Source organism: Nicotiana tomentosiformis, chromosome 2 (assembly GCF_000390325.3).
Source record: "Nicotiana tomentosiformis chromosome 2, ASM39032v3, whole genome shotgun sequence".
NCBI classification, from domain to species: Eukaryota; Viridiplantae; Streptophyta; class Magnoliopsida; order Solanales; family Solanaceae; genus Nicotiana; species Nicotiana tomentosiformis.
The window spans coordinates 67,851,159-67,872,803 of record NC_090813.1 but is presented as its reverse complement, the minus strand read 5'-3'; the positions used below and the strand labels follow the sequence as shown (position 1 = coordinate 67,872,803).

At 39.4% G+C, this 21,645-nt stretch overlaps 2 protein-coding genes across 2 annotated transcripts; both read left to right on the top strand.

Annotated features, from left to right (window-relative positions):
- The first annotated feature begins 1,635 nt into the window (after positions 1–1,635).
- Positions 1,636–2,244, top strand: LOC138904977 (uncharacterized). The gene has a single exon (XM_070193470.1). It carries the CDS (start codon positions 1,636–1,638, stop codon positions 2,242–2,244), a length of 609 nt encoding a protein of 202 aa, XP_070049571.1.
- Positions 2,245–15,844: 13,600 nt separating this feature from the next.
- LOC104102823 (senescence-specific cysteine protease SAG12-like) lies at positions 15,845–17,756 on the top strand. The gene is made up of 3 exons (XM_009610659.4): positions 15,845–16,368; positions 16,820–17,086; positions 17,227–17,756. Exons 1-3 carry the CDS (start codon positions 15,912–15,914, stop codon positions 17,550–17,552), a joined length of 1,050 nt encoding a protein of 349 aa, XP_009608954.1. The 5' UTR covers positions 15,845–15,911; the 3' UTR covers positions 17,553–17,756.
- Positions 17,757–21,645: the final 3,889 nt, after the last annotated feature.

The window sequence follows — 21,645 nt, the reverse complement described above, 5'->3', positions numbered from 1 at the left end:
GATACTACCCGTGGTAACTCAAGCAGGACTTCGATATAGAGCAAAGCAAAGCAGGCAGGCGGAGGCATGAACCAACCTTCCCCCATAAAACTCACGTTTGTCCTTTGGATGCAGGAACAAGAAATATTCTTAAATTCGAGCACACCTTAGAATCACTATCTTCATAACGCCAAAGCTGCCAAGCGCAAACACATTTCCAGCTAAGAAATACTCTGCTACTACTTATTATCTGTTCATTGCATGAGACTAAGAATTGTCTCCATCTTGCATGAGGCTAAGCCTCGCCTCCTTAATTACATAAGGCTAAGCACTGCCTTCCCCTGCATGCGACTAAGCATTGTCTCCACCTTTGCTGAGGTTAAGCCCTGCCTCCTTAATCGCATAAGGCTAAGCACTGCCTTCTCCTGCATGAGACTAAGCATTGTCTCCATTTTTGCATGAGGCTAAGCCCTGCCTCCTTAATTGTATAAGGCTAAGCACTACCTTCCCCTGCATGAGACTAAGCATTGTCTCCATTTTGCATGAGGCTAAGCACTGCCTTTCCTTGGACGAGACTAAGCATTGTCTCCCATCTTGCATGAGGCTAAGCCCTGCCTCCTCAATTGTATGAGACCAATCACCGCCTCCCACTTCACATGAGGCTAAGCATTGCCTCCCTAGTCGCATAAGGCTAAGCTCTGCCTTTTCTTGCGTAACCCCAAATGCTATGCTACTTGAAATCTAGCACTATTCTCCACCTCGAGGCTAAGCTCTGCTCCCGATCTTACACAAGACTAAGCTCTGTCTTGTTTTGCTTCGCATAACCAAACATCATGTCTTTGCATCTTATGGGCTGAAACATCGCCATTCTGTCCAAAGGCGTCATAGTTCGAAGGAATCATCCTTATAGCCGGAAGACACCATGCCATGGCCTGAGGATCTCTCAATATTGCACATCATTATTCAAAGGCGTCATACTTCAGAGGCACCATTTTCATGGCCCGAGAACATCATTTCATGGCCTGCGAATCCCTTATCACGCAATTCATGGCCCAGGACATAATGGTCTAAGGACATCATCCCCATCGTGTAGCGGAACTTGAGCAGGTCCGTAACTTGGCAAACCTTTTCCGTACCCTAAATGTTCCCGACATCAACCAACAAAACGCCAAAAACTTAGGACCTCCTCAAAACATACAAAACCAGCACCCGCAAAATCCTCCCGCACCTCATCAATACGCCATGCCTCCCCAAAATCCTAATCCTCCACCAGTACCAATTCATCCACAGCATCATCATTATCCGACCCAGTAACCACAAACTACCACCTACCACACTTCTCAAAATGCACCACAACCTACTCTTGATCCCCAAAACTCAACCAATGATCACCACTACACCCAAATCCCTAGAGTCCACCAAAATAACCCCATATACGTGGAAACCTTACCCCACACTTCACAACAAACCCTGTATACATCGGAAATCACCGAGAAGGACCTGCTCATCAACAACATAGTGGAAGAACTTAAGAAGCTTACAAGTCGATTCCAAGGTGTTGAAGGTGGTAAAGGAATCAAAGGTTTGAACTATTAGTATTTATGTATTCAACCGGACGTAGAACTGCCAGAGAGTTACAAACCTCCTAAGTTCGAAATGTTCGGCGAGACAGGTGATCCAAAGATACATCTAAGGACGTATTGCGACAAACTCGTAGGGGTTGGTATCGATGAAAGAATCCGCATGAATCTGTTCATAAGGAGCTTCACTGGAGAAGCACTATCCTGGTACATCAGTCAAAATTCAAAGAAGTGGATTAATTGGGTAAGCATGGCTTCAGATTTTATGGATCGTTTCAGATTCAACATAGAGAATACACCAGACGTCTTCTATATCCAGAATCTTAAGAAGAAGCTGACAGAAACTTTCCACGAGTATGCTACTAGGTGGAGATCAGAGGCTGCAAAAGTAAGGCTAGCATTGGAAGAAGAACAAATGAACAAATTCTTTGTCAGGTCCCAGGATCCACAATATTATAAGAGGTTGATGGTTATTGAAAATCATAAATTCTCCGACATCATCAAATTGGGAGAAAGAATAGAAAAGGGAATCAAAAGCAGGATGGTAACAAATTTTGAGGCACTCCAGGCTACGAACAAAGCCTTGCAGTCAGGGGGTATATCTAAAAAGAAGGAAGTATGGACTGTGATGGTAGCCCAAGGTCCGAAATCTCCTCTCACATACCAAACACCTCCAACCACATAACAGCCTTCACCTCCTAGATATCAACAACCCACTACCACCTACCACACTTATAACACTCAGCTAGCATATTACCACTCACCACCAGCCCGCCAAAACTACCAAAAACCTAGTCCAAATTTTGACTGTAGGCCGCCCAGACAATACACTCCTATTGCCAGTGTCTTATGTTTATGAATCCCCTCTTTAAACTGCACTAACGATGGATCATTGTATTGCTTCTCTTTGACTTCCACAACAAGCGATGATTCAGCCCTATTTTGCACAATTACCCCTCCTTCACTAGAGTCCGCAAGACGAACTCCCAAACTAGCCAATCAGTGAACTTCCTTGGCTAATGGCCTCTGATATGCCTCCAAGTGAGCCAAAATACCCATAGATTTCCGGCTAAGAGCATCAACCACAACATTGGCCTTTCTCGGATGATATAAAATATCAATGTCGTAGTCCTTGAGTAACTTAAGCCATATTCTCTGCCTCAGATTCAGTTCCTTCTGCTTGAAAATATACTGAAGGCTCTTATGGTCCGTGAATATATCAACATGGAACCCATATAAAGAATGATGCCAAATTTTCAATGCAAATACCACTCCCGCAAGTTCTAAATCATGTGTTGGATAGTTCTTTTCATGATTCTTTAGTTGCCTAGAAGCATAAGCTATCACCTTCCCATGTTGCATTAATACACACCCAAGCCCGATTATTGAAGCATCACAATATACCACAAATCCATCTATACCCTCTGGTAGAGTCAACATTGGCGCCGTAGTCAATCTTGCTTTCAAGTCCTAGAAACTCTTTTCACAAGCATCTGACCATTGGAACTTAATTGCCTTCTGCGTCAATTTAGTCAATGGAGAGGCAAGAGTAGAAAACCCCTCCACAAACTTTCTGTAATATCCAGCTAGCCTAAGAAACTGTGAATCTCTGTTGGAGTTGTAGGCCTCAACCAATTCTTTACAGCCGCAATTTTCTGAGGATCAACCTTAATCCTCTCACTAGAGACAACATGACCCAAGAATGTGACAGACTCGAGCCAAAATTCACATTTCGAAAATTTCGCATACAACTGGTGTTGATACAGAGTCTGCAACACTGCCCTGAGGTGACCGGCATGGTCCTCTCAATTGCGTGAATATACAAAAATATCGTCAATAAACACTATCACAAAAGAATCTAGGAATGGCTTGAAAACGCGATTCATAAGATCCATGAAGGCTGCTGGGGCATTTGTTAGCCCAAAAGACATCACCAGAAATTCAAAATGCCCATACCAGGTTCTAAAAGCTATTTTCGGAATATCCCGCTCCCTGACAAGTGTAGGTGCCTCAGCATCGGTGTCCGTAACCCGGACCAATTGGTAAATACATCCCTTGTTGATCATTTTCGTGGCCTTAAGGTAAGAAATAAACCTACCCTTCGGCACTACATCATCACCCTTCCACTCAATAACTGGCTTATTTGGAAATTCGAACCTAATAGTTCTGGTTCGGCAATCAAGCTTGGCAAAACAAGAGTAAAGCTAATCCATCCCCATTATCACAACAAAATCGACCATGCTCAATTGAATAAGATCAGCCATGATGCCCCAACCACGCAATGTGACAACACAATCCCTATAAACCTGCGCGGCCAAAATAGACTCACCAACCAGAGTAGATACAGAGAACGGCTTATGAAGATGTTCTGGTTCTATCCCAAATTCCATAGCAACATAAGGAGTGACATATGACAAAGTGGAACTGGGATCAATAAGAGCATATACATCATGAGATTGGACAGTCAATATAACTGTGACAACATCTGGAGAAGCCTATGATTCCCGACGTCTCCACATAACATAAAATCTACTGGGTCTTCCCGAATTCTGTGCACTATCCCTAGCTGCACCACGCCCTACAGGTGCTGGGGTGCCTCGAGCTGGAGGTATTGTGGATGTAGTAGCTGCAGAATTAGCTGGCTGTGCCGCACCTCTTCCCATATCTCGGCGGGATAAGCGGCAATCTCTCTGAATGTGACCCCTCAAACCACACTCATAGCATACTGGTAGGTCCATGAAACAGGACCCAAAGTGTATCCTCCCACACTTAGGGCATGGAAGCCTCCGCTGCTGAAACCTTCTGTCGGGCCGACCCTGCTGGTGGGGTCCCCTGTTGCCCTGACTGGGTCCAGATGACTGTGCACCCATCGAAGACTGGGAAAATGATTGGGATGGTCCTGATGATGCTCCCCTGAATGCCGACTTACAACCACCACCACCGGAAGAACCACCAAAGTTGCCCGTGGACCGGGCCTTGCTGCTACTCTGATGCTCCATTCTATTCTTCAATTTGCGGGTCTCTGTGGCTTGAGAAAATACCACCATCTTACCGTAGTTCATATCGGAATTCAAGACAGCTGTAAAGGCCTCATTGATAACCAAAGGGCTAAGACCCTATACAAACCAGCGCACTCTAGCCTCCATAGTGGGCAACATATGAATAGCATACTTGGACAGGCGCGCAAACTCCATATGGTACTCCCACACATTCATACTACCCTGCTTCAGGCTTTCAAACTCAGCGGCATGAGCTGCCTTAGTTTCGGCAGGCAAGAAATGATCTATAAAGGCATCTGTGAACTCACCCCACCTTGCCGGAGGGCTTCCCTCCTCACGGGATTCCTCCCACAACTCAAACTAAGAATAGGCCACCCCTTTCAGGCGGTAGGAGGCCAACTCTACTCCCTCCGTCTCTGTAGCATGCATAATCCGGAGAGTTTTGTGCATCTCATCAATGAAGTCCTAGGGGTACTCCTCGGGATCAGTACCCGTAAACACTAGAGGATCTAACTGAAGAAATTTGTTCTCCCTGGAACTAGCAGATTCCCCCGGATGACTGGAAGAAGTAGGCCCAACACTCGATCTCTGGGACTGAGAAGCCACTATCTGTGTCAACATTTGTATGGCTCCCCTAATATCAATATCAGACACACCAGAATCGAAAGCTAGAGCTGGAGGTGGAACTGAAATATCAGTTGGAGGAACCGTTGCACCTTCTGTAGGTGTAGGGACAGGTGCGGTCTGATCAGTTGTAGTAGAGTCAGGCAGTGTAGTAACTGGAGGAATATTCTCACTCCACGGGTGCTCACCCGCATCATCAATTATAGGGTCAACTGTCACTCCTGGGTAACATTGGCTCTTTGGCCAGTTCTTGCCTTCTTCTTAGGTGCCATGTACTGAAAATTAGAGCAACACAGGAGGTAAAGGAGGAATAATCTTACAACCAGCTTTATCGCACGATTAAGAACATAAAAAAAAGGTATTATTCCTAAATGCCCATGTAGCATCCTAATTATAGATGTGGTTGACAATACACCGATAATAAGGACTCTACTAGACATGGCTCCGAGACATCCTAAGATACTTTAAAACCTGGCTCTGATACCAAGTTTGTCATGCCCCAAAATCGAGGAGCGCGACCGGCGCTCAACCGAGTGAACCCGACCGAGCAAGCCTGTTAGATTCCTTCTACCCAAACTCATTCATGAATAAAGAGAATATATGTTTTCCTTAATTAAACAATAAATTGGCCACGTCTGCAATTACCAATTTCTTACCATAAGTTTTACCATTTTTAAAGTCTCAAATGGATAAGTAATACAACCACAACATAGCATAGTTTGTCTTTTTCAGCACTAATACACAACCCACACTATGTCTACAGAGCCTCTATAGATAAAGATGAGTACAATGATAATGCCGGCAATAAGGCCCCGGCTATACCTCAAACAGAATATACAAAGAACAAAAGATACATGACCCCGGGATGAAATGGGGCTCACCAAGTCAGCTGGAAAGAAGGTGTACTGCTAACACTGATCAATATCTCCTGCTGTGGGACCACCTGTATTCATTTAAAGATGCAGCGTCCCCGGCAAAAGGGACTATAGTACCGTCGAATAGTACTAGTATGAAAACTAAACACCAATTTAAGAATTCAGAACTACAAGATAAATATGATGAACCAGTGTGGCAATAATAAATGGAGGTGGAGGTGTAAGTACAATATCACAACTCAACTCAAGCGGCCCTACCGCCTCACCCCAATGTATGCGGGTGGATGTATAACCATAGTACCAAGAACCTACACAAGCGGCTATGCCGCCTCACCCCAATGTTTGCAGGTGGAAATGCATCAACGATACCAATACCAACACAAAGCGACTATGCCTCCTCACCCAAATATTATACCAACACAAAGCGGTTATGCCGCCTCACCCCAATGTATGCGGGTTGAAGTGCATCAACAATACCAATGCCAACACAAAGCGGCTATGCCGCCTCACCCCAATATATAAATGTGGGTGGTGGTGCCACAATAATACCAAACTATACACAAAGCGGTCGTACCACCTCACCCCAACGTATGCGGGTGAAGGTGCAGTCCCGCAATACCATAATCCCTACACAAAGCGGTCATGCAGCCTCACCCCAATATATGCGGGTGGAGGTGTATCAAAATCCCAATCTCTACACAACTTGGCATAATAACTTTTACATAAATCACGACTTAAAATTATAACATGTGGATACACAATCCATAGTTTGAAACACATCCTCAATTTATAATGCAATATGATAAGAGCATTTGAAATACAAATTGAACATATATCTTTATCACAAAACTTATCGGAATACTCGGTTTGTACTCAACATCTTGAAACTTACAAGGATAATGGGAATTCCAATTCTTAAAGAAGAGTTTAGCCAACATACCTCAATTGAGCTTCCTTAAACTCTAAAACATTCCAGAATTCTTAGCAACTTCAATCTATTATACAAATATAATAAATTGAACCAAAATTAGGAAGATGATTATGGTTCTAGCTCATTTGAGCATTTTATCAAACGCTAGGTGTGCAATAAGGTTTCAAGGCCCTTTTATGGAGGATTCCATCATCCCATAATCCAATCTTTACCATTCTTAGCTTAACAATCTTCCTACACCTATTGATAATATATGCATGTAAAATAAATAACTCTCATGCCCAAAAATTATCTTGCTAATTACCCATTTTCAAAAAATTTTGAAATTAGGGTTTAGGGTGTAGAATCTTACCTCTAGGATGAAGAACTAGTGATCTTCCCTTCTTAATCTTCCAAAACTTGAGCAAGAATTGAAGAACAATTATTGAAGAACACCTTCACACTCTAGGGCACTCTCTCTCTCACTCTAAAATGTTAGATTATAGTTCAAAAAATGACCCAAAGAGTGTATTTAATGAAGTAGGGTCGGGTTTTAAAAACCCAAAAATGAAGCTCCGGAACGGTTCTGCGGTCGCATATGAGACCACATAATGGTTATGCGGACCATATAATGATCGTATACTTGCTGACAAAACTGATCAAAAATCTGCCTGTGTATGCGGTCACTATGCGGTCTGCATAACTGTTATGCGGTCGCATAATGCACTGCATAATAGTTATGTCATCGCATAGTCGACCGCATAGCTGCTGCCAGATTTGGCACTCTCCTGCTCACTTCTGCGGCCATTATGCGGCCCACAGAGTGATTATGTAGTCGCATAATGGACCGCATAAACGCACTTTTTCGCCAAAATTTTTTTTTTACTTTCCGGTGCATTGTTCAACCTAAAACGTCTGAGATGCTAATCCTCAACACGTAAAAAACATCATTCGACACCACGAAATATTATTTTCTTTTGCAAAATTTTATGGGGCGTTACAACATCTTAACCAAATAACCCAATTTTAATAACCACAACATCCCATTACCCTTCTAGAACCTTGATCTTCAAGGTTGAAAATCTGGAAATTGTGAGGTGAGGAACGAAAAGTATTCCCATATCGCATCTTTTGGAGCTAGATTAGCCCACTGGACCAGAACTTGTGTCACCGCGTGGTTTCCCCTTTTTATCATGCGCCGATCCAAAATTGCAATCGGTTCTGCCACAAGTTTTCCCTCCGGCGTGCTGAAAGGTGGTTCTTTAATTGGGAAAACCTTGGGTCCAACCTTCTTTTTTAGTTGAGAGACGTGAAAAAAGGATGGATTCGAGATTCAGCTGATAATTGTAATTCATAGGCCACTGGGCTATTTCTCTTAATCACTGGATATGGACCAAAGAATTTAGAAGCCAATTTCAGATTTTTTTGGACAGCAACTGAAGTCTAGTGATACGGTTGAAGTTTGATGAAGACTAGATCCCCTACCTCAAAGGTTCATTCACTCCTTTTGTTGTCCGCATACTGTTTCATACGAATTTGAGCTTTAACCAAGTTTTCTTTTAATTGTTTGTTCACAATTTGTCTGTCTTTCAGTAGTTGATCAACTGCTTCAACCTTGGATTGTGCAACCAATTTGAATGTCGGTAGAGGTGGTTCATAACCATAAAGAGCCTTAAAAGGAGTCATGTTAATTGCTGATTGGAAATTGGTGTTGTACCAAAACTCTGCCATTGGAAGCCATTTACTCCATTCTTTAGGTTTTTGACATGTCATGCATCTGAAATAAGACTCCAAACAGCGATTCAACCTTTCGGTTTGCCCGTCGGTTTGTGGGTGATAAGCTGAGCTTAATTTTAACTCTACTTGCATGATTTTAAAGAGTTCTTGCTAGAACAAGCTCACAAAAATGGTGTCGCGGTCAGAGACAATAGAACATGGAGCCCCATGTAATTTGCAAATATGATCTAAGAAAATCTGAGCAATTTGAGCAGCATTGTAAGGGTGCAAAACTGCAATGAAATGTGCATATTTGGTAAACCTGTCAATGACCGTTAATATGACCTGCTTTCTTTGTGATTTAGGCAATTCTTTGATGAAATATATGGATATATGTTCCCAAGCTTTTTTCGAAAATGGTAAGGGCTGTAATAGCCCAGGGTAAGCCACACTTTCCTCCTTGTTTCTTTGACATACCTCACATTCATGTACCACAACCTTTACACCCTTAATCATCCCAGTCCAATAAAAGATTGCTTTAAGCCTTTGGTAAGTTGCATGAATCCCTGAATGTCCCCCTATGAGGTGGAATGCATGTCATTAATCAACTTATTTTTCAGACTCAACTGATTGCCTACCCATAGTTTTTCATGACACCTTAATAAACCTGCTTGTAATGCCACACTTGATTCTGCGTGTGGGTCTATGCTGAGTTTAGTAATCAATTCTTGGACTTCTGGATCATCTTTGTAACTATCAAGCACTTCTTGTACCCATTTGGGTTGGGCTACATTTAAGCCCAAACATTCAGCTTCTTGGCCGCACCAGAGGTCTCCTCCATCCGACGGGATAATGCATCTGCGGCAACATTTTCTTTTCTTTGCCTATAATGTATTTCATAGCTTAGGACCATCAACTTTGTAACTCCTTTATGTTGTAATGCAGTAGTGATGAGTTGATCCCTCAGAAACCTTAAGCTGAAATGGTTTGTGCGGATGATAAAGTGATTTGGTTGGAGGTAGTGCCTCCATTTCTCTACTGCCAAGAGAAGAACAATCAACTCCTTCTCGTATGTCGATAAGCCCAAGTATTTCTGGCTAAGAGCCTGACTCATGAACGCGATAGGCTTATTATTTTGAGAAAGCACAGCCCCAACTCCCTATTCACTTGCATCAACCTCCACTACAAAAGGCAATTTAAAATTTGGCAAAGCCAAAATTGGCGCCTGAGTCATAGCAATTTTCAATGCTTCAAAACCTTCTGTTGCTTTATCACTCCACAAAAATCCACCATTTTTAACAGTAAGGTTAAAGGTTTGCTGATTACTGCATAATTCTTGATGAAGCGTCGGTAATAACCAGTTAATCAAAGAAAACCCCATAACCCTTTGATGCACTTCGGCCTAGGCCAACTGATCATAACCTCAATTTTGGCTTCATCTGTACAAACTCCTTCTCCCTTGATGATATGACCCAAGTATTCAACTTTGGGCTGCGCAAAGCTACACTTAGTACATTTAGCATACAATTGGTGCATGGACAACAATCTAAATACTCCTCTCAAATATTTTAAATGTTCCGTAAGTGTAGTGTTATAGATTAAAATATCATCAAAGAACACCAACACGAACTTTCTTAGGTAAGGACCAAAAATCTGGTGCATAAGAGCTTGGAATGTTGCTGGTGCATTTGTCAAACCAAACGGCATCACGTTGAATTCCCAAAACTCATGGTGTGTTTTAAAAGTCATTTTATGTTCATGACCCTCCTTCAAACGGATTTGGTGATATCTCGATCTCAAGTCTAATTTTGAAAAATAATATGCACCATGAAGTTCGTCAAGCAAATCCTCCACCACCGGAATAGGATAAGTATTTTTGATGGTAATATCATTGAGTCTCCGGTAATCGACACACAATCTCCATGTTGAATCCTTTTTCTTGACAAGAATGACTGGAGAGGTAAAGGGCGATGTACTGTGCTTTACTGTTTTTGCCTCTAACATTTCTTGAATCATTTTTTTAATAACATCTTTTTGTTCATGTGAATATCTATAAGGCCTCTGGTTTACTGGTGTTGAACCTAGAATCAACTCTATCGCATGATCACATGAGCAGATTGGGGGTAATTTAGTAGGTTCAAGGAACACTTCTGCATTTTCTAACAAAATGTCTTCTATTGAACTGGGAATTATTTCTTCATGTGGCCCACTAACTTCCATTTGATAAGTTTGGGCTACCCAATTGCATCCTCCCCTATTTAAAAGTCCAAAAATCAAACGACTGTCTATTTGGACCATGGCATGGGAATCTGAAAATCCCACCAATGTTATCATTCAATTTTCCCGTATGAACGAAACACTATGAAGTCTAGTGTTAATAACCATAGGGGCTATCACATCTATCCAATCCATTCCTAATACTAAGTCGCAACCCCCAACCTTCATCAACCTTAAGTCAAATCTGAAAACCTCCTTTTGCATTTGCCAAATAACTTTAGGACAAAAAATGTTACTTCACATAATACCACCATTGGCTACTCTCACCTTCATTGGTCTAATCATGAGCTGCATAATTAATTATAATTTCTTAGCCAATTTTGAGTCCAAAAAACTACGAGTTTCTCCAGAATCCACCAAAATTATCACATGCTTATTTTTTAAGATCCCGGAAATTTTAATAGTGGTTGAGCCTTTGTCTCCTTCTAGCCCACTAATTACTGCCTCATCCGCCGCCATACATTCCATCACATTCACTTAAGCTTCTTCCTCATTTTCAACAGCTTCTTGTTCCTCCGTCACCCCTGGACTTTCACCCACCTCAAAGGTGGTCTCTCCCTCATTACTTTCCATTGAATTAAGTGTTTTAGCTTTGCACACATGATCCGGAAAGTACTTGTCATGACATTTATAACATAATTTATTCTCCCTTAACGTCTCTAAGGATGCGTTATTTGGCAACATTATTGGCTTTCGGGTCATAATAGGAAGAAGATTTTTTGCATTTAGGTTTGGGCTCACTTTAGGGCTGGGAGGAAAAGTGATTCTGGGCTGAGTTGTGAAAATTCTTGGGGGTTGGGCATTTTTATATATAGTGGCCAGTATTTTCTCATGGATCTTGGCTATTTCCAATGCATCAATCATAGTTTGGGGGTTGGATGCTCTTACCATAGATTCCAAGTCAGGTTTTAAACCTCTCATGAAACAATACACAAAATAGGCTTCACTGAATGTAGGAGTAATTAGCAGCAAGAAAAAGCGCACTTCTTCAAACTTAGTGAAATAGCTTTCTACATCTGACCACTGCTGAAGCCTATTAAATTGTACCACAATGTCCATGGGCCTAATGTTGCCATATCTGCGGCACACATCCAAACAGAAAGTTTCCCATGTGATTTGACCATCATGTTCATCATATATACATCGAACCATGTGTCCATTTTTTTCTTAATATGGACCGACACAAAACCTATTTTCTCATTTGGTGTAATCTGGTAGAGCTCAAAATATTTATCACAACGCCGGATCCATCTACGAGGGTTGTTAATATCAAACTCTGAAAAACTTAGCTTGACTTTTGGGCCTCTAAAATGGTTGTTGGGGTTGGTTGGTGTTAATGATGTAGGTTGATCAGGTACTTGTAACTTGGGTATAGTGCTGGATTGTGGAAATGAACTGTTGACAATAGCTTGGTAAGTCAAAGGAGAAAGAAACATTGTAATGACTGGTGACTGAGTATTGACTTGGTTAATCTGAGTTGCAAAATTAGGTAAGCTAGTGTTTACGGCTGAAAAAGGTAAGGTAGTCATAGCTGGGTGGGTTAAGGATAGCGGAGCTGGAGGATATACTGTCAGCTGAAGATAACGATGCACCGGAGCAACAACGGAAGAAGTAATAGGATTAAAGGGAGCTGCAAATAATGACATACCCCTACTAGAATGAGTAAAAATAGGTATCGGAGAAGCTGCAGATCTAAGAGCACCACTCACTGAAGAATCTCCTCTTTCCATCGATGATTTTCTGAAGCCAAAGCGGCAATCGATCTTCCAGAAGCCACAGATTCCAAACTTCGTTCAGATTCATAATGACTTAGAAGAGTATCCATACGATGAATGTTTTCTTCCTGCCTTTGCGTAGCTTCAGCGTTTAAGCGAGCTTGGTTCTTTTCAATCATCTCCATCCGTTTGCGCGATTCACTTATGTATCTACTCTCCTTCTCGAAACTATTTTGTTTAGTTCTTGTATTGATTTTTCAGGGATTTTTTCGCAACATGACTAAATAGTTGCATTTTTCGGAGAATAATGCAATTTAGTTTTCAATGAAGTTTAGTGTTATTCGAATTTCTTTTATAATGCTAGGTTTGTACATGCTTCGCCCTGTGCAAATGATAAATTCTGAAGTAAAAATATAATATTTTTGTATAGGTTGTATGTAGTGAGCTATACAAGATATTGGACTGTGGGAACCCTTCTTTTACACCAAACAAAAGAAAAATCAGTAATGTTATGTACTGCTAATTTAAAAAGGTGAGTTCATTTAAGCTTTTGCTTTAGGTCTATCTTTTATATTTTAACGTGCTAATACATGAGCACTCTTTGTTGGTTTGTAAGGTGAGATGTTGAAGTTTCTAATCTATGATTATATTTTGTAGTATTTTAGTGAAATATGTGATCGGGCATTAAATTCTTCTACTGATGAGAAAAATTTGTGCTTTGTGACCCGATAAGTACTGTTGTCGCTCGAGGATTGAAAATTGTTTCATTACTTTTTGCGCCTTTTTTAAGTTTCATGAAGGAAACTTCATTCAAAGTGCAGTTGTATCAAAGATCAAGTTTATATGAAACCTCTTTTCTAAGTTCCAGTCAGTACATTTATCTTTGTTATTTGTTATATTTAATGTATTTTTCAGACTGAAATTTATGTCAAAGAGTCGATATTGAAAGCATGAGAATCGATAGAGAAAGAATTCATAATACAGAGTTTGAGTTTTGTGAACTAGCCTGTGGCGTTTGAAAATTTTCACGAATTTTCATAATGATATTCTCGGAATCGCAGTTGAAGAGTATACGGTTATATGCCTTTGTCATCCCTTTTTCATGTTTGTGAGAATTGTGTTCAATTTTATTCATTTTTTAAACATCATGTGAAAAATTCAAGCATGTATTGGTTCCTCTTCTTTGGTATTATAATAATCTAGAGCTATCTTTTGGGTATATTATTCAACTATTTTACCCTTTTTTTTTGAATTTCTCTTCCGTGTATGAAATAGTGGGATCAATCTCTCATTCTTGCTACTTATCCCATTTAGAAGTGAGGAAGATACCAATAGAATTGAAGGCAATAACTCAAAACTAATTTAAACAGGTTTATTTGCAATTACTTCCTGATTATCCGAAGGTTAATTGAAGATGTCTAAAATTTCAAAATATTGCTACACCTAAAACCATTTTCACAATGTGTTTACAATATCTTGGAAGATTGTTGAGTGTTGATAGGCTTCAGGATCTTAATGTGAATCCTACTTGTGTGTTCTGTCAAGCTGCAATTGAATCAAGAGATCATCTTTTTGGAGAATGTACATTTGCTAAGGACTTGTGGGTCAGGCTTCTGAATTGGATGCAGATACAACCGGGTGTTACTGCTACATGGAACCAATACCTCTACAGGGTCATAAAACATGTTTGGGGGGGGGGGGGGGGGGAAGAGACAAATATAGCATGATTAAACAAATTGCCCTTTACAAAATTTATTCATGTGTTGTGGAGAGAAAAAGAAACTATAGAATATTTGAAATGCAACAAGAGACCGTAAAAGTTTTGAAAGAGAGTGTTATGCAACTTCAGGGCTGTGGGTAATCTGAAATGGCTATTGCAGAAGCTTTTTTTCTAATTTGCTTAGTTTTCTTTTGTACTCAAGGTTTAATTCAGAAGCTTATATAGTAGATTTTGTATTGGGATTGGATTTGAAGTTATCCCGGAGATTAGCTAGCTGTGAACTTGCTATGTTTTGTATTTGTTCGCTTGGTGATTAATGAAAATAGCAATTACCGACATAAAAAAACTCAAGAAGTAACTTAGGAGTTCGTGTCTAATCGTTTTCAGGATTATTTAGGTAAGTGGTGATTGCATAAATTTTATTAGTGTTTCTTTTTTCAAATACCTAAATTTTTTATATTTGAGTAAATTTATGAAGCCTACTTCCCAAGGAATTGATACGTTTCGGTTTCACACCTCGCGAAGCGCGTACAAATTTATTAGTGTAATTATAATAGGAGTACATTTGCTTGTGACGAATTAGTCAATAAAAAAATGATGCTATGATTCTAAAGTTAAGATTAAAAATTGTTGAGAGGAGTTATCGAAATTTCATAGTTTTTGAACTTAAAGCAAAAGCTTTAATAGCTTTGATCTAGGTAGACCCGCCCATGTTAACTTATTGCTAAATTATTGCTAGAGCTGATGAGACTGAAAGTAACTAAAAAGTGCTTTAATTTAATTAAATCATAGCTAAACTATTCTCAGTATGAAGTTAACTTTCCGTGTCAAACATCCCTACCTAGTCAACATTTTCCAAGCTAGATATGCATGCAAAGTGATACACGATAATATTATGATGAGTCGCTTGTTTAACTACAGGCATGTTTCCAGAATTTTAATCGTTCAAGTCATAACTCTTCCACTTATGAATTTAATGGTGATCGTTTCCTATACTATAGTCCAACATATTCCATCCACAGGAAGAGATCATCAGCAGGTTCTAACAGTATACTGGGTTCCACTTTGATAGAGTCATTATGATTTTTCAATATTAGTATAGTTTCCCAACCCAAATTCATAATTTTGAATAATTAGCACCTGTTAGCATTATGGTGAAGGAAAAAGAGATGTGACTACTGAAAAAAAGAAGATAGTAATAAAGATTGTTTTTTTTTTTTCTGTTAAAAGTCGCTAATAGTAATTATTTTCAGCCTTCGAGGTACGTAGCATATGCAACAATTTTCATGCTAAGCACGATAACTGATTTAACTGATCTTGTTCCATCCAAAAGTGTCTGAGTCAGAAAATTGTGCAAGGAATTAAGAATTGCATGTCTTTATCTATGCAACACCAGCAGGAGAATCAACTTGTAGGGATTTCTTGCCTATAAATACATCTCCCATGCATGCTTTAACATTCATCCAAGAAAAGATTTCTATTTCTTTTTTCATAATAACTAGCTAGCTGTTTCATTATGGCCTTTGCAAACCTTAGCCAATACCTTTGCTTAGCTTTGTTCTTCATATTTTTGGGACTTTGGAGCTCTCAAGTAGCTTTATCACGTCCAATAAACTATGAGGCAACCATGCGTGCAAGGCATGACCAATGGATTGTACATCATGAAAAAGTTTACAAAGATTTGAACGAGAAAGAAGTGCGTTTCCAGATATTTAAAGAAAACGTGGAACGTATAGAAGCTTTTAACGCAGGTGAAGATAAAGGGTACAAACTCGGCTTTAATAAATTTTCTGATCTCACGAATGAGGAATTTCGTGTATTACATACTGGTTACAAGAGGTCACACCCTAAGGTCATGACTTCCTCAAAGGGAAAGACACATTTTAGGTACACTAATGTGACAGACATACCGCCAACTATGGATTGGAGAAAGAAAGGTGCCGTCACCCCTATCAAGGACCAAAAGGAATGTGGTAAGTACATAAATTTGCTAATATTATCTCTGTTTAGTTGACTAATCATGTTCTATAAGAAAGCTACTAACTGCTCCATAAACGTAATATATTAGAGTTGAATTGTTTCCTATTGGACAAAATCCCAATTTTGACTTTGGACTTTGCTTTCAGCAGGTGATAACAAAAAAATACGACACCCTTTGTTAGTCAAGACTTTTTCTGTACCTTTACTTCTCGTTCTTTCGCCACCCTGCCTTCGGAAATAACAAAATTTGGTAAAACAACTTTTTGTGTTTCAAAGGGTCAATAACAAGGGACAAATTCTCATTAATTTTTCTTATGGTGTCACATAATCGACAAAGTCATTTAAAAATAATTCCAAAAAGGGCAGCTTGCCTCTTCCAGAAAAGTTCACTATTACTTTTGTAGCCACATATAACTTTTTGATACTATGCAAACACACACACAGGGTGCTGTTGGGCATTTTCTGCAGTAGCTGCTATGGAAGGGCTACACCAACTGAAAACAGGAGAGTTGATCCCTTTATCAGAGCAAGAGCTTGTAGACTGTGATGTCGAAGGCGAGGACGAAGGTTGCAGCGGTGGACTCTTGGACACTGCCTTTGATTTCATCCTGAAAAACAAGGGCCTCACAACAGAAGTAAACTATCCATACAAAGGAGAAGATGGTGTCTGCAACAAGAAAAAGTCAGCTCTTTCAGCAGCCAAAATTACAGGTAAGCCCATAAAAATATAAGGGGTAGAACAAATCTTCAATTGGGTGAGTTGGTTTAATTATGATCTAGCCCAGCAACTTCAAACGATAAAGATTCCGAATCCATAAGCTTAAAATTATGACTTACGCCTCTTATTACAGGATATGAAGATGTGCCAGCGAACAGTGAGAAGGCTCTATTGCAGGCAGTGGCTAATCAACCTGTTTCGGTGGCAATAGACGGGAGTAGCTTCGATTTCCAGTTCTATTCAAGTGGTGTATTCAGTGGATCATGCAGCACTTGGCTTAACCACGCTGTTACAGCAGTGGGATATGGTGCAACAACTGACGGTACAAAATATTGGATTATAAAGAATTCATGGGGCAGTAAATGGGGTGACAGTGGATATATGCGCATCAAAAGGGATGTTCATGAGAAAGAAGGCCTTTGTGGACTTGCTATGGACGCTTCTTATCCCACTGCCTAAAAGGAAATTAATTATCCTTAGCTTTTTTCAGTACTTTTCAACCATGTTTATATATGTGAATATTGTGTTGTGGGTTTGAGGCAGACTTGGATTAGACTGTCCATACATAGTTAAAGCACTTAAAAGGTGCCAGCTTTTAAATTGTAATTTTATTTTCATCTTGTGAATTATAATAATGGTTATTGTCTAAATTTGATTTGACTAGTCACCGCCTTTTCCTTGGAGCAAACAATATGTGTGTGTATGAAATTAATGTCCCAATAAGAGAACGTGTCGTTTTGGATTCTTATGACTGGTTGATTGTTATATTAAGTGCATGTGTCACAAGTATATAAATACCTTGGTTCAGCTTGAGTCTTCCGTTGAATATGACTGTGATTCTCATATATATATATATATATATATATATATATCAAACTATGCTAAATTTTCACCTTCGGACCGTGATGGCGCCTAACATTTCACTTGCTAGGCAAGCCAACGTTAGAATAATATTATCCATTTTTAAATTTATTAATAACAAAGAACAAATGCGGAAGAAAAGTCTGAAATGTAGTGAATAATCCTTAAAAATAATGGTGTCTAAATACCATATAAGAATTGGTGTCACAAGTGCATGAGCTTCTAAAATAATACAAAAAAAGGCATGAATAAAATAAAGTTGTCTAGAAACAAACACACAACTAAAGTAAAATAGACGGGGACTTCGGAACTGCGAGCGTCGTGCAGTTATACCTCAAGTCTCCTCTGAGTAGCTGAAATCTGAGCAAGTCTATGGTACGCCGCTGGGACCAACTCTGAAATATGCACAAGAAGTGCAAAGTGTAGTATCGGTACAACTGACCCCATGTACTGGTAAGTGCTGAGCTTAACCTCGACGAAATAGTGATGAGGCTAAGGCGGTTCACTTACATTAACCTGTACGCAATATTAGTAACAACAACAAATAATAAAAATAAATCAGGTAACTCATTTATAATAATTGAAGTCAACTCAGCAGTCATAACCAATTATCATTTTCATCAATTTTCATTGCAGCGTGCAACCCGCTCTCACAATATATTCATATTCAATTCTGTTGCGGCATGCAACCCGCTCCTCCAAGTCTGTTGCGGCGTGCGACCCGATCCCCCAATATGGACTTTTAATAAGTCTGTTGCGGCGTGCAACCCGATCCTCCAATATGGACTTTTAATAAGCCTGTTGCGGCGTGCAACCCGATCCTCCAATATGGACTTTTAATAAGTCTGTCGCGGAGTGCAACCCGATCCTTCAATATGGACTTTTAATAAGTCTGTCGCGGCGTGCAACCCGATCCTCCAATATTGACTTTTAAATAAGTCTATTGCGGCGTGCAATCCGATTCCCCAAATATTGACTTTTAATAAGTCTGTTTGCGGCGTGTAATCCGATCCCCCAAATATTGACTTTTAATAAGTCTGTTGCGGCGTGCAACCCGATCCTCCAATATATCCATTTCAATCAATTCTATGTTGTTGCGGCGTGCAACCCGCTCCTCCAATATATTCATTTACCAATTCTTATAGAAGAAATTTCCCTAATAAATGCAATAATTAATATAAAATTATAAGACAAAAAATATACAATAATTATGATTTAATTATGAAACAAACAATGACAAATAACAAGTTATTATGGAAATCAGAGAGAAAATAGGTAGTTTAATATTTAATATGCTACATGTCAAATAACAATTAAGACACATAATTCAAATAGCATGTAACAATTAAAGTAAGAATTCAAGGATTAATATTTGACAAAGAATAGGAGAGAAATAATTATTATAATAATTAATTCATGATTTAAAATAATTTATGATTTTTCAAGTAAGTAGGCAAACAATTAATTTGACGACGTATAGACACTCGTCACCTCGCCTATACGTCGTTCACATGCATTTCACATAACAAATAATTTAAGGGTTCTATTCCCTCAAGTCAAGGTTAACCACGACACTTACCTCGCTTTGTAATTTCCAATCAATTACTCGAACACAGCTTTTCCCTTTTAAATTTGTATCTAAAAGCTTCAAATCTATTCACAAACAATTTGATATACTCAATACAAATTATATGAATTAATTTCATATGAATTTACTAATTTTTCGGATAAAAATCCGAAATTCATTTAAATATTCGACAGTGGGACCCACATCTCAAATTCAGAAAAAACTCACGAAATCCGAATACCCATTCCTCTACGAGTTCAACCATACAAAAATTATCCATTTCTGATATCAAATGGATCTTCAAATCTTAAATTCTCATTTTTAGAAAATTTTATAAAAATCTGATTTTTCTTCCCTGTATTCACGGATTCATGATGTAAATGAGTATGGAATCATGAAATATAATCAATATAGGATAAGGAACACTTACCCCAAGAATCTTACTCTTAATCACCCATCATTACCCTAACTCAAAATTGAAGATTAGGGGTTAGAACCTTACCTCTTTAATGAAGAACTTGAGGGATTTCTTGTTGGATTTCAAGGTTTGGACAAGAATTTGATGAACAAGACACTTTATCTACTTTCTCTCTCTAGAACACTCTCACTTCTCTCTAAAATCATCAGATAATTGCCCCAAAATATGCCCCAAAACTTATTTATCAAAATGGGGTCGGGTTATAAAAATAGGAAAATTACCCCTCCGAAAACAGGTATGCGATCGCACAATGCACCGCCAAATAGGTATGCGGGTCACACAATGGATCGCAAAACTGATACCCAGAAGTGGTGTGCACTGGGCAGATCGGCGACCATTTTGCGAGTCACAAACCTATTTTGCGGCTCGCATAATTGATTTGCGGTCGCACAATTTGCCGCATAATCGCATTTTTCTAGCTTTTGGTAATTTGGTCATAACTTCTTGTGAAAATGTCCAAATGACAAACGGTTTAAAGCGTTTGAAACTAGACTTAAAGATATTTCATTTTATAGGTAATACACCATATAAAACTTCGTATCATGAGAGTTATACTCATTTGAAGTTAGATCTTATGCGAACTCACTTGAAACTTTAGTCTTATAAAATATTCAACTTCTACATTCGATACCGAAACCTATCGAATCAAATCCGATTGACCTCAAATTTTGCACACAAGTCATAAATGAAATAACGGAGCTATAAAAATTTTTGGAACTGAATTCCGACTCCGATATCAAAAAGCCAACTCCGTGGTCAAGCTTGGAAATCTTTAGCCTTTAAATTACTAGTTTCCGTTAAATGAACTTAACTTGAGCTAGGGACCTCCAATTTAAATTCCGGGCATACACCCAAGTCCCAAATCACAATACGGAGCTACTAGAACTGTCAAAATACTGATCCGGGTTCGTTTTCTCAAAATGTTGACCAAAGTCAACTCAGTTGAGTTTTAAGGCTCTAGTTCACATTTTAATCCATTTTTCACATAAAAACATTCCAAAAAATTTTACGGACTTCACACGCAAGTCGAGGAGTGAAAATAGTACTTTTTGAGGTCTTAGAACATATAATTAATTATTAGATTTAAAGATGATATTTTGGGTCATCACATTTTCTACCTCTAAAACAAACGTTCGTCCTCGAACGGAGTTAGAAAAAGTACATGGGCTGGAGAAAAGGTGTGAATATTTACTCAGCATGTCCGACTCGGACTCCCAGGTAGATGCCTCTACCGACTGACCTCTCCAGTGCACTCAAACTGAAGGATAACTCTTAGACCTCAACTGTCGGACCTACCGGGCTAGAATAGCCACCGGCTCCTCCTCGTAAGTCAAATCTTTGTCCAATTGGACTGAGCTGAAATCTAACACATGGGACGGATCACCATGATATTTCTGGAGCATAGACACATGGAACACCGGATGAACCACTGATAAACTAGGTGGTAATGCAAGCCTGTAGGCTACTTCACCCACCCTTTCAAGAATTTCAAAGGGTCCAATATACCTAGGGCTCAACTTGCCCTTCTTTTCGAACCTCATTACACCTTTCATAGGTGAAACCCGGAGTAATATTCTTTTTCCAACCATGAATGCAATATCAAGAAATTTACGGCCGGCATAATTCTTTTGCCTAGACTGAGCTGT

Coding starts and splice junctions, on each gene's coding strand:
- LOC138904977 (XM_070193470.1), top strand. CDS start 1,636: ATGTTCGGCGAGACAGGTGATCCAAAGATACATCTAAGGACGTATTGC.
- LOC104102823 (XM_009610659.4), top strand. CDS start 15,912: ATGGCCTTTGCAAACCTTAGCCAATACCTTTGCTTAGCTTTGTTCTTC. Junction 16,369..16,819: donor CAAGGACCAAAAGGAATGTG/GTAAGTACATAA, acceptor ACACACACACAG/GGTGCTGTTGGGCATTTTCT. Junction 17,087..17,226: donor TTCAGCAGCCAAAATTACAG/GTAAGCCCATAA, acceptor CTCTTATTACAG/GATATGAAGATGTGCCAGCG.